Genomic DNA, 14,015 nt, shown 5'->3' with positions numbered 1-14,015 from the left:
TGCCCATCTTCATCTTTTCTTTTTATTGGCCAGTCTGAGATATGGCTTTTTCTTTGCAACTCTGCCTAGAAGGTCAGCATCCCGGAGTTGCCTCTTCACTGTTGACGTTGAGACTGGTGTTTTGCAGGTACTATTTAATGAAGCTGCCAGTTGAGGACCTGTGAAGCATCTGTTTCTCAAACTAGACACTCTAATGTATTTGTCCTCTTGCTCAGTTGTGCACCGGGGCCTCCCACTCCTCTTTCTATTCTGGTTAGAGCCAGTTTGCGCTGTTCTGTGAAGGGAGTAGTACACAGCGTTGTACGAGATCTTCAGTTTCTTGGCAATTTATTGCATGGAATAGCCTTCATTTCTCAGAACAAGAATAGACTGACGAGTTTCAGAAGAAAGTTATTTGTTTCTGGCCATTTTGAGCCTGTAATCGAACCCACAATTGCTGATGCTCCAGATACTCAACTAGTCTCAAGAAGGACAGTTTTATTGCTTCTTTCATCAGCACAACAGTTTTCAGCTGTGCTAACATAATTGCAAAAGGGTTTTCTAATGATCAATTAGCCTTTTAAAATGATAAACTTGGATTAGCAAACACAACGTGCCATTGGATCACAGGACTGATGATTGCTGATAATGGGCCTCTGTACGCCTATGGAGATATTCCATAAAAAATCAGCCGTTTCCAGCTACAATAGCCATTTACAACATTAACAATGTCTACACTGTATTTCTGATCAATTTGATGTTATTTTAATGTACAAAAAATTTGCTTTTCTTTCTAAAACAAGGACATTTCTAAGTGACCCCAAACTTTTGAATGGTAGTGGACATGGTCAGGTGGGATTTCACTGTAAGAAATAATACTGTCAGTGATTATGAAATGTCTCATTACAGCCTGCAAGTTCTTTAGTAATTAAATGATGCCCACTCACTCTTCGTTATGTAAGGAGATGAGGTCTGGTATTTGGTGTTTATTTTGACACTGGTGCTGCTCTGACAGCTCCAGGCTAAGGAAACCATGCTGAGCACTTCCACATAACTCCCCCATACACACTCTAAGCTTACAGTAAATGTGTTCCTTACATTTCTGATGTCAAGTATCAAGTTGGCTCATTCAGTTACAGAAGTCAACTTTGAACGCTTTCCCTGAGGTTTTCTTTGGTGTTGGGATTTAGAACTATACTATTTACACTGTCAGAACACATTTCCACCATCTACCATTTGTTGGTCACCAGTTTTACTCATTATTTACTTACATAATTTATCATTTGATCTATTGCTTCCCGCATTCGAATATCCCCCTGAGTTTCTTTTAATCGCTTTAGTACTATTTTCACAAGTATGTGGTACATTTTCACAACTCTTAGTACAAAACTCCAAACTGGTCACACTTGTAACACAGGTAGTCTTTCATTCAAAACCTGTCATTGTGCATTCATTTGAATTGTAAACATCGCTCACCACACAACCATTAATTCAAAATATAAGTTTATTGTGAAATGTAATGAGAACATTGGTTTAATCACCAAAACACAACATGATATCTTTTCTATTTAGTCGTTTTAACTACCAATTTCCAATAGCAAACAATGCAAGATACGTGTTTCAAATCGCCCTTAGAAGTGCTGAAAGTAATATGCTACAGTACTGTCAATTACACAGCTTTCACATTAGGCAATACACTTACATTACCCAACAACATTGACAGAAAATCTATAATTTCCGTAATATCTATCCAATGTGTGATCAAAGTTGATCTACAATCATTCATTTATTTTTTATTAATTTTTTCAGCTATAATTGCAACATAAGTGTACTGTCTGTAATCAAATGTATGAAATTAAATGAAACAAACAAATTTTTGTTTTGTTTTACTGTTGCCTAGGTTTTAACTTGAACCCATTTGTATGTATATAATCCTTTATGACCATATAGTTGAAGTCGGAAGTTTACATACACCTTAGCCAAATACATTTAAACTCAGTTTTTCACAATTCCTGACATTTAATCCCAGTAAAAATTCCCTGTTTTAGGTCAGTTAGGATCCCCACTTTATTTTAAGAATGTGAAATGTCAGAATAACAGTAGACAGAATGATTGTGATCCTCTGTAGCTCAGCTGGTAAAGCACGGCACTTGTAACGCCAGGGTAGTGGGGTCAATCCCTGGGACCACCCATACGTACAAATGTATGCACGCATGACTGTAAATTGCTTTGGATAAAAGCGTCTGCTAAATGGCTTATTATTTATTTCAGCTTTTATTTCTTTCATCACATTCCCAGTGGGTCAGAAGTTTACATACACTCAATTAGTATTTGGTAGCATTTCCTTTAAATTGTTTAACTTGGGTCAAACGTTTCGGGTAGCCTTCCACAAGCTTCCCACAATAAGTTGGGTGAATTTTGGCCCATTCCTCCTGACAGAGCTGGTGTAACTGAATCAGGTTTGTAGGCCTCCTTACTCGCACACGCTTTTTCAGTTCTGCCCACAAATATTCTATAGGATTGAGGTCAGGGCTTTGTGATGGCCACTCCAATACCTTGACTTTGTTGTCCTTAAGCCATTTTGCCACAACTTTGGAAGTATGCTTGGGGTCATTGTCCATTTGGAAGACCCATTTGCAACCAAGCTTTAACTTCCTGACTGATGTCTTGAGATGTTGCTTCAATATATCCACATAATTTTCCTTCCTCATGATGCCATGTATTTTGTGAAGTGCACCAGTCCCTCCTGCAGCAATTTGATCTGATGAAGATCCATTTCGGATCTAAACGTAGTCAATAAAGCGGTGAATTGGGAGCATAGACAGTGTGAGGCACCTACGTTTTTAAGGATGTGCGTATGACCACAAACTTGTCTATGAATGAAAATAAAGCATAACGTTTAGCACGCATTCATTTGAATCAAGCCTGTCTTGAGCATTTGACCATAAATTCTCATCACATCACAGTGAATGTCCTCATTGTTCATGCACCGCGGGAAAACCCTTTTGGCATGGCGAATCCAATCTTGACGTTGGTCTGCATTGATGTCGTCGCATGCCTCATCCATGGCCAGAAGGAGGGTGGCATGCTCATGGCGATGGCGATCGTACACCTTCCACCTCCATTCTGAAAATAACTCCTCAATAGGGTTGAGGAAAGGAGAGTATGGGGGCAGGTATAGGGTCACGAATCGGGGATGGGCCCAAAACCATGCCTGAACCACCTCAATGGTGGAACCTGACATTGCTCCACACAATGACATAGGTGAACCCGTCACCTTGACAGGCCTGCTCAATTTCATTGAGAAACACAATGAGCTGTGCAGCGTAGTAGGATCCAAGTAATGGCTGACTTCTTACCACACCAGCTTCAGAGATAGCTGCGCACATGGAGATGTTTCCCCCATGTTGTCCAGGCATTTGGACGGTCGCCCGTTGGCCGACGAGGTTCCGCCCACGGCGCCGAGTTTTGGCCAGGTTGAAGCCCGCTTCATCAACAAAGATATACTTGTGATGGTTAATAGCAGCATCAAGCATCACCCTTTAAAAATATATTTTGGTTAGTTATTTTTACAGTATAGTTCCAATATGATATTGTGCATCAAATAGTAACAGTAATACAGTATAATAGTTTCATAAATACCTGGTGCCTCTTCAAATGGCGGGCGATTGTTGGTATGCTGATGGGTGCCACTTTGGCAAAGGTGTCATCATACTCCTCAATGGCCTGCTTTATTTCGGACAGCCGTATGTCATTCCTGGCCCTCACCAGTTCCACCACCGCCCACTCCTGCTGGTTGGTCAGCACACGGCCACCACCATGGGGTCTTCTGTCAATTCTGAGGGTAGAACAGATTATACTGTCAATAGATCATGCTGTAAGAATACTGGAACATGTTTTGTGAATTTACATACATTACAATATGCCATTTACTGTAAATGTAATGGTAAAGCATAGTGCATATCCTGCAGACTTACCGGTTTTCTTGGCGAAATGTTCTCATCGAATTGACAGTTGATCTTTTCAGATTGGGGTGAACTAATCTGGCAGCCTCGGTGAACTAATCTGTCAGTCTCTGCCATGGTAAGGACTCTGTTTACCACATTGTCAACGCCGATGGCCTGGACTTCATTAGACACAACAGTTTCCTACCGTATGCCTCCCTCTCTCTGATGTCCACCTCTTTGATGGGGCCCATGCCCACCTCTTTGATGGGGCCCATGCCCACCTCTCTGACAGGCCCCTTGTCCACGAGCTCTTTGATTTCTTCCTCTCCATTGCTGTCTATCCTGCTCCATGTTGAAATAAAATGGCAAGTGTTCAAACACTCCCTTTTATATGGTGACCAATTGTGGTTACCACTATGTGAAATCAATTAGCAATAACGAGTAGTCATTATGAATGGTTATCATGTATCATACATGTAATTTAGATGTTTATACTTTACAAACACACATTTTATTTCTGTAGTTCTCAAAATCCATATAGTAGACAAACCAGTTAAAAAACTATAGGTTTTCCAAAACGGTTAAGTGATCAACCGTTAAGCACAGTTGGATTAAGTAATGGTAAAATGTATTTAAACAAATGAGAAGAGAATCATATGGAAAGTATTGTGAGCATTGCATTGTGAAAGGCAATTACTTAATATGAAAGGTATTTCTAGATGAAACACTGACAAGGTTTGGTGAAGAAGTTACTGTGTGATTTTGTGTGTTGTACAATTGAAAATGTGCTTAGAGTTTTGAAATAACAGCTTTTTTGATGATTGAGTTTTGTACTAAGAGTGGTGAAATACTTGACCACATACTTGTGAAAATAGTACCAAAGCATTTTTTTAAAACTGTAACACTAGGTCATATTTTCATCAGAAGCCCAGTAGAGGGTGCTACACCTTCCCTATAACCCATTACAACCAACACCAGAACTTTCCAGGTATGAGAAAATTAGTAATCTGCTTCATGAGCTCAGCTAAAATATTATCCATCCTTCTTTTCTATTTCCTTTCTATATCTTCTGTCCCTCAAATGGTCCCCCATATCCCGCTGTACTACTCTTTCTCTGTTCCTTGCCAGCTGTTGCTGTCCATGTCGCTCCACTAGGACTGCCCCTGTGCAGCAGGTTGTAAATAAAAAGCCAAGGAGTGCATCCCAGCAGCAGCAAGACATTCAGCCGTTGTGTTGTTTAAGCAGCTGCACACTGTCAGTCCAATCGTTCTATTAGAGAAGGAGGAGAACAGCTAGGGGTGGAGGAGAGGAGAGAAGGAGGCCAGGGTGAGTCAGGGATGAGACTTGTCCCTGGCAGCCTCCAGAGAGTTCATGCTGGGAGAGCCAGACTGTGAGTGTGTGTGGGGAAGAGACCACCAGCAGGGTTGGCAGTCTATATGATCCATGGCTGAGTCATGAAAAGGGTCATATTAGATTTAGTTTCGGGTACATGAGGTGGGTTGGGGTCACAGTGATGGCTTATCACCAGCAGACTCTTCATGCAGTTAAAATGAGATTGGGTTCTCCATGGGTGAGTCATAGTAGAGAGGGCATCATTAGAAATACCCTGGAGGACATGTATGAGTCAAACACAAGGCTCCATGTGAATTAGCCTGAAGGAAACACAGTGATGACTCAAGGTTACCCAGAGGTAAAATGTCTCTAATGCAACATGGAGTCTTCATCCACCAGTAACCCCTGCTTAGATAAAGTGTTAGGGTTATATTCAGCATTTCAGCTGGATATTTTGAGTGAGTGAAGATTGCCCAATGCCTCCCCCTTCCTCCGTACTTAGCACGTCTAACTTGTCTTGTAACTCACTATCGTTACATCCTAACCATCAGTTGTGTCATTTATTGTGTCATCTAGAGTTCTGTTGTGGTCTCTGAGGGTTTTTCCCGGCAGTTCACTCTGATACCTCAAGTACCAACTGTCTGGATGCAGCTGGACGTGACAGTCTAGCAAACATTTCTTATCAAGTGGCTGAACTCCCCTCTATGTTGTTCCAAACCAGACACAGGTCAGCTAAAAAAAACAAAAGTACATGACAGCAATGCGAGAACTTAAAAAAGGGATGCAGCTGCTTTTCAGGCCAGACCTTTTGAAACAATCCAAACAGGCGGGTGATTTACAGTGACAGGGTCAGTGTTCAGCCTAGGAGGCTGGGTCAGGGTTTCACACAGCCAGTTAGATGAATTCCAAAATAGACCTCTCCCACTGAGTCTATCTATCTCACTCATCATATAAGTCATCGTGAAACAAATGTAAATGTTAAAGTGCTTTGAGTTTCCTAATTAGGCCTCTATTGTAAATAATCAGCAGCCGCTGATTGCTTATTCAAGGCATTTCGTCTCGTATATTAACTGCTTTGTTAAATGATAATGTCGTGTTAGCTGCTTTAGCGAAGTGTTTGGTTCATACATGCCATACATTCAATGGATTCTCAAGTCAAAAATAGTGAGGAGGTGCGAGGTCAGTTTGTTTCCATAGGACCAGCATTAACAACACTGCGACTGTAAACAGTCCATTCCACAGTGCTACTGCTGTAGACACCTGCAGACTACTGACAGTGTTCTTTGTGTGGACTGTCTGTGACTGTCGACTCCTGTGCGTCACAGTGGAACTGTGGTCACCCGTGGGATATCAGGTCAATGATACAAGGTCAACCAAGACTTGGCCAGCTAATGCATAAAGCCAGGGACAACTCCCCTGGCCATAACATGCTAGTCCAAATGCCAGAAATGTGGCAGGACCTTCTTCATGTTGCCCATGGGCCTAGCAGAAGATGCTGTAGGGAGAGAGTTGAACGAGGACAGAGGACCATGCAGCAGTGAATGTTTTTATGCCCAGGGTTACAGTATGTGTTAGTCAGAGCAATGCACTGCCCTCTAGCATGAGCAACCAAGCAAAGGCCAAGTAAAAGTGAGTAACATGTGCTTATTACACACGTATTACAGACAATAGGAACGCCTTGTTAGGACACATTGGCTGGTGACCGTCACAAGGTTGCTAACTGAAATGCAACCATAATAGGAGTATAAAATCGTTCATATCATCCTCACCATGGATTAGGATGTCTCTCTGATGGCTATGGGGGTCAAAATTGACTTCATCCTCCCATGGCCAGTCTCTGGATTGTTTGATGGGATAATGGAGAATTACTATATGCTTCGTCTCAAGTGACTGCATGTACAGTACTAAGGCAGGTAATGCGTTTAATAACGGCTAATTTCATTTTTGTGAAATAATGATTTTGCTATTACACTGAATAGGCCGTGGCAAACACTTAAACGTTGTCAACAAGGGAGAAGCTGACTCCTTTATTGAGTTGAGATATCAGCGCATTATAAGACCTGTGGAATGAACCTGCAAACTGGGAAACATGTAGATACCTATCTCTTACATATACTGTAACCACACACACAGACAGACACACACAAACACACACACACACACACACTTCCTGTCCGTTGGATGAACTGAGCATTGCTGTAAGTTGTAGAGGAATGTGCTGGTTGGGTCCTCTCTCCCACGGTCAGGGTCAGTATCAACGCTCTTCCCTCCCTGGCTGGCTCTCCAACTACTCTCTCTGGCCAGGTTTGCTTATTCAGCCATACGGAGCAGATACACTTTCCACTTCCTTTAGAACAGTTACTCTCAACTGCTGTGAGTTATAAGGTATTTCATCACACACCCCTCTCTGTTTGTACAGCTCCACCCTTTAGACCACAGAGTTAGGACAAGGAAATGGACTGATGTGACTTTCTCCACTCCTCCCCAGTGTGGCTTCCTGTCTGGAGTCTCTACGTACATATTGCGTAATGAATTGGCCAGATAACGCTTCTGGTAATCTAAACAAGATCTATCCGCGCAATTAAAATGTACATTTACCACAGGGAAAGGGGTCCAGTCAGTGCACACTAAGCAGGGAGAGAGGGAGGAGGCTATATTAGGCAGTAGTTTTAGAGGGTTATCTAGTTAGTATGTTTCTTCAAAGGACTACAATTTATCTCTCAACACACTGACATTAAGTGCAGGATGTCTGGGTATAAATTAGAGATCTCTCTCCATGTGTTCTCTGCAAGAGCTGGTCCATGGGAGAGTGTGTTTGCACCCAGATCTCTATACAGAGATAGTATAGTGTAGCTGGGAGGGCAACATTGACTGTCCAAATCCACATAGATGCCATGTATCATTTTAGGCTTTGTCAGTGATGTAAAGTACTTAAGTAAAAATACTTGAAAGTACTACTTAAGTAGTTTTTTTGGGTATCTGTACTCTACTTTACTATTTATATTTTTGACAACTTTATACTTTTACTTCACTACATTCCTAAAGAAAATTATGTACTTTTTACTCCATACATTTTTCTTGACACCCAAAAGTACTTGTTACATTTCGAATGCGTAGCAGGACAGGAAAATTCACACACTTATCAAGAGAACATCCCTGGTCATCCCTACTGCCTCTGATCTGGCGGACTCACTAAATACATGCTTTGTTTGTAATTATGTCTGAGGGTTGGAGCGTGCCCCTGGTTAGACGTAAATCTACAAAACAACAAAATGGTGCCGTCTGGTTTGCTTAATATAAGGAATTTGAAATTATACTTTTACTTTCGATACTTAAGTATATTTTAGCAATTACATTTACTTTTGAAACTTAAGTATATTTAAAACCAAATACTTTTAGACTTTTACTCAAGTAGGATTTTACTGGGTGACTTTCACTTTTACTTAACGTAATTTTCTATTGAGGTATCTTTACTTTTACTCAAGTATGACAATTGGGTACTTTTTCCACCACTGGTCTTTGTCTGGACCTGCAAGTGCTTGTCCACAGTAAGACTCCCCAGTCCGTTGGCAGTGCATCAATTACAGCAAAGTTAATCAGTGGCTACATTGTTTGTCTGTCTTTCACTGTTCGTGGTGAAAGTCGTGTAGTTTCTATTTGTCTCTCTCTCACAGCTGTGATAAGAAAACTTGTACATATATTGTCCATTAGTTAATGTGCAAGGTAATGTGAGCTTGAGGAAGCTGGTTAGAAAACCAATATGAATATATAAAAATAATAAACCACAGCTAGGCCTCCTGAATGAAATCACCTGTATCTACAGTATAACCACCATCTTCACATTGTCTCTGCTCACAGTGCCATACTAACAATCAGATTGAGTTAATATGCAGACACCCAAAAGAGGACAGGAATGTGGAATGGGATGAGAGCCAAGGAATGGAAAAGTGGAAAGGTGCGTTTATGAGAGAGCGAGAGAAAGAGACAAGGGGATAGGGACCGATAAAGAGAGAGAGAAGGAGAGGGAGAGGTGAGATGGAGGTTAAGAGTAACCCCAAAGAAAAGTAAGAAAGAATCTTGAGGGGATTTCCTTCTGAGAGGGAAAGCTTTTCCCCTCCCCTCGCACTCCCTCTCTCTGCCCTTTCTCTCTCTCTTTCTCTCTCTCCCTTGCTCCTGCATGCTTTTTCTCATACGCTGCATGGGTCGTGCTGCCTCCTCTCAAACTGTGGGCAGACAAACATAGCACCAGGAGAGGAAAAGCAGACCAGGAGAGCTATTAGCAGCAGCAGAAGATCACCCGGGACCTCCAATATCTTTTTTTACAATATTATTATATTGGAGTTTTCCTGTTGCTTAAAATTCTGTTTTCCTCACTAAGCAATGAGAGTCAATGTGGATAGAATGGAGAATACTGTGATCAGTTTGTCACCTTGTGAGACCCGTCTGTCTAAGGATTATTCACCTGACTGGACTCTGTACTCAGAGACATCCCTGCTTAACTGGATAACCAACACACTGTAGGAAACATGGTACTGTAACTGCTGCTCAACATGGCTTACTTTGACTGCATTTCATTCCATTTCATATGTGTTTATTGCCAGTATTTGCTGTTTTGATATGATTTTCATCATTGTCCATCATGTTTTTAAATATTTAACATTTACATGCTTCAAATGTCTAAATTGGCCCCACAATCTCTGTCATTACAAACACACATGTAGGGTTTCATGCCCCTGTGCTCCCACTAAACATAGCTAGCTACACAGCTAAATGTTTTGACTCAAGGTGAGGGTTTCAGATTACTGTGCATTCCCAGTGATTTCACAAAACACCCACTGTATCAGTTGCCTTGCGTCTCCCCTTATAAATGTGTCTAGCACATAGAATTACACAAAGGATCCCTTTGGGAAAAAATTACTGAAGTGCTACTCAGACTCTGGAGATGGGATGGCTATATGTTTATATTCTTTATAGCTCTGGATGAGAGTACATTGGAGAGGTAGGCTTAGGAACTGAAGTGACCATCATACCGGTATGTTTCCATTGAATCACCACCTGAAAACAAGAGTTCTTTCTTCAGCAGTACAAATTATGAACTGTTTTGCTTGGTTACCTCAGTAAGCTCTCAAACATTGAGGCCACTCATGGAATGTCATAAAATTCAGGCTTTAAGTTAATGCTCTCTGTGTAATTGTTATCGCTGTGATCATGGGAGGGAGGGAAAACTTCCAGTTTGAATAACACTATGTTCAGCTGTGACATAATTACAGGTAGGAGGATGAGTAAAGATGGTGCAACTGATCCCCCACTTTTAATATAATGAACTATTTTTAAGCTCACTACTACTACTAGACTACTGGTTTGCCACCAACTTCAAGCCATTCTGCTGCTCAAGGCATCATAATTAGCATTTGCACGCAAGAAAGGCCACATTTGCAAAGCTCGTGAAACAACTAACTATAACATTTGTTTTTTCAGTGGCTCAGTGATGGTTTACAGTAGATCCACAAAGATTAGGCCTGTGTTTATTTTCTCACTGTCACGGTTCAGACAGACGACCAGAGGACCACAATTGCGTCACACCAGAAAGTTTATTAAACTTAAGGGAAAAGGGAAGTAGGGAGTGAATGAAGGCTCCAGGGGTAACAGGGATCCCGTCCAATGCGCTGGGTCTGTGCCCCCCCCAGTGGCAGCGATGCGTCCTATGAAGCCGGTGGTGGGTGGTCCAGAAGTCCTGGGGGGGGGAGACACAGACACAACAGGGCGGAATGAAACCAGGCAGCAGTACAGTTCAAGGGAAATCCAAAATACGTAGTAGCAAGGCAGAAGGCTGGTCAGAGTTACCGGGATTGAAGAGTAGTCAGGAGTCGTAATGGCAGAAGCAGGTCTGGATCTCCTGAGGCAGAAGAGTATCCAAAAAACAGGCAGGTCCGGGGTCACAAAACCAGGGTGAGCCAGAAGCGCGAGCAAACAGGTTCCGGGTGTGAGCTTTGCAGACGATCTGACACCGGAGAGCTGAAAGACAGGGCCTTAAATACTGGGAGAGGTAGTGGGTAATGCAGCGCAGCTGGCAGAGTAATTAGAGCAGAGCAGAGCAGGGACAGGTGGAGCTAGTTAGGCTGAGTAGAGAGAGTGGTGAGCAGAGTGGAAGAAAATTAAGGTGGTAACCCGGTGGAGTGAGAGGCCCATGACAGAACCCCCCCCCCAAAGGACGGCCCCAGAAGTCCCAAGAGCAACACCACGCCGGGCGGGAGGAGGGGAGCCGGAGGAGGGCTAGAACTCCTCCGAACGGTCCGAGTGAACGTCCTCATCCTCGGAGGAAGCCGGAGGGCCGTGGTCGGGAGATGGGACAGGTCCCGAGACAGGATCAGGCACAGGACAGGAAGCCGAGCGGGCCGGACGGTTAGGGACCCCTCTGGGGCGGCCCCTACGGATTGCAGGTTGATCAGGATGCCGTTGGTGGAAAGCGGTGATGAGAGTCCTATCCACAATCCGACTAGCTGGCACCCAGGTCCTCTCCTCAGGTCCATAGCCCTCCCAGTCAATGAGGTACTGGAGACCCCTACCCCTCCGTCTGGACCGAAGCAGGCGGCGGACGGTGTAAACCAGACCACCATCGACGAGCCGTGGAGGAGGAGGACCAGGCGCAGCAGGGACCAGCGGACTCTCATGGATGGGCTTAATCTTAGACACATGGAAAGTGGGGTGCACCCTCAGGGAATTAGGCAGTTGGAGCCGGACAGCAGTTGGGCTAATCACTCTTATGATAGGGAATGGGCCAATGAACCGAGGTGCCAGCTTCTGCGACTCCACCCTGAGTGGCAGGTTCTTCGATGACAACCACACCCTTTGACCAACATGGTAGGTGGGAGCAGGAATTCTCCGACGGTTGGCCCCGGTAGTGTAGCTGGCAACGGATCTGAGGAGTGTGGCTCGGGCTTGTGACCAGGTGCGGCGACATCGACGGGCAAAAGCAAGTGCAGATGGGCAAGTAACCTCCTCTTCCTGGCTGGCAAATAGAGGAGGCTGGTATCCATAAACACATTGGAAAGGGGACATACCGATGGCAGAGCAGGTCAGAGAATTGTGTGCGTACTCCACCCATGTCAATTGCTGCGACCAGGAGTGGGGGTTGCGTGAAGTCATGCATCGCAGTGCCTTCTCGAGCTCCTGATTAGCCCGCTCTGACTGCCCATTGGATTGGGGATGGAATCCGGAAGTCAGACTGACTGTGGCTCCCAGCAGGTGACAGAACTCCTTCCAAAAAGCGGAGGAGAATTGTGGACCACGGTCAGAAACTACATCCTTTGGCAGTCCGTGGATCCGGAAGACGTGTTCCAGGACCACCTGGGCGGTCTCCTTGGCGGTTGGGAGCTTGGGGAGGGGAATGAAGTGTGCCATCTTGCTGAAACGGTCAACGATGGTGAGAATGACGGTCATGCCACTTGAAGGGGGCAGCCCCGTGACAAAGTCAAGGGCGATGTGAGACCAGGGACGTCTGGGCACAGGCAGGGGCTGCAGCAATCCGGCTGGGGGCTGGCAGGACGACTTGTGTTGGTTGCAGATGGGGCAGGCTTGGACGAATTCCCGTACATCCTTCCTCAGAGAGGGCCACCAGAACCTCTGGGTGAGCAGGTTGTAAGTGCGGGTGGAGCCAGGGTGACAAGCTAGGCGGGAGTCATGTCCCCACTGAACGACCTGGGACCTCAGGTCTTCGGGGACAAAAAGGCGGTCAGCTGGGCAAGTGCTGGGACCTGGCTGGTTACGGAGAGCCTCCAGCACCTGTTCCTCAACAGCCCAGGTCAGAGCTGCAACGATGCAGGGACTTGGCAGAATCGACACAGGGTCCTTGGAGGGGGTGTCATCCTTCTGGAATTGACGGGAGAGGGCGTCTGGCTTGGTGTTGCGTGATCCAGGCCGGTATGACAGAGTGAAATTAAACCTGGTGAAGAACAGGGCCCAGCGGGACTGCCTGGAGTTCAACCGTTTGGCCGTGCGGATGTACTCCAAGTTCTTATGATCGGTCCAAACGAGAAATGGAATGGTGGACCCCTCCAGCCAGTGACGCCACTCCTCCAAGGCAAGCTTCACAGCCAGCAGCTCACGGTTCCCTATGTCGTAATTGCACTCAGAGGGGGACAACCGACGTGAGAAAAAGGCACAGGGATGGAGCTTCCTATCCTCCGCAGCCCACTGAGAAATCACAGCACCAACTCCCACATCCGAGGCGTCCACCTCCACAATGAATTGCCGGTCCACATCAGGCATCTGGAGGATGGGAGCGGAGGTGAACCTCACCTTGAGGGTACTGAAGGCTTTGTCGGCTGCTGGGGTCCAGGTGAAGGGTTGCTTGGTGCTGGTTAGAGCAGTGAGAGGGGCAGCAACGGTACTGTAGTTCCGGATAAACTTCCTATAGAAGTTAGCAAACCCCAGAAACTGTTGCAGCTTCTTTCTGTTCTCCGGAACAGGCCATGAAGTGACTGCTGATACTTTGGCAGGATCCATTTGGATACTTCCCTCTGCCACTATGTACCCCAGGAAGGCCACTGTCTTGACGTGAAACTCACATTTCTCTGCCTTGGCGTAGAGGGAATTCTCCAGAAGACGATGAAGGACTTGCTGGACATGGCGGGTGTGTTCAGACAGGTTTCTGGAGTAGATTAAGATGTCATCCAGGTAAACGAAGACAAACTTGTTTAACATGTCCCGCAGTACATCATTCACTAGAGCCTGGAACACAGCAGGAGCATTGGTGAG

General features: G+C 44.8%; 1 protein-coding gene across 1 annotated transcript in view; it reads left to right on the top strand.

The window, feature by feature from the left end:
- The first annotated feature begins 9,670 nt into the window (after window positions 1-9,670).
- LOC311148102 (pleckstrin homology domain-containing family G member 4B-like) overlaps window positions 9,671-14,015 on the top strand; it is a 43,138-nt gene continuing 38,793 nt past the window's right edge. The window contains exon 1 of the mRNA XM_084185011.1: window positions 9,671-9,787. Within this exon, the coding sequence (XP_084041137.1) occupies window positions 9,785-9,787 (3 nt within the window). The 5' untranslated portion in view covers window positions 9,671-9,784. The remainder of the gene's footprint in view (window positions 9,788-14,015) is intronic.

Source organism: Coregonus lavaretus, assembly GCF_964263955.1.
Source record: "Coregonus lavaretus genome assembly, chromosome: 20".
Classification (NCBI taxonomy): domain Eukaryota; kingdom Metazoa; phylum Chordata; class Actinopteri; order Salmoniformes; family Salmonidae; genus Coregonus; species Coregonus lavaretus.
This window is presented reverse-complemented; position numbering and strand designations above follow the sequence as displayed.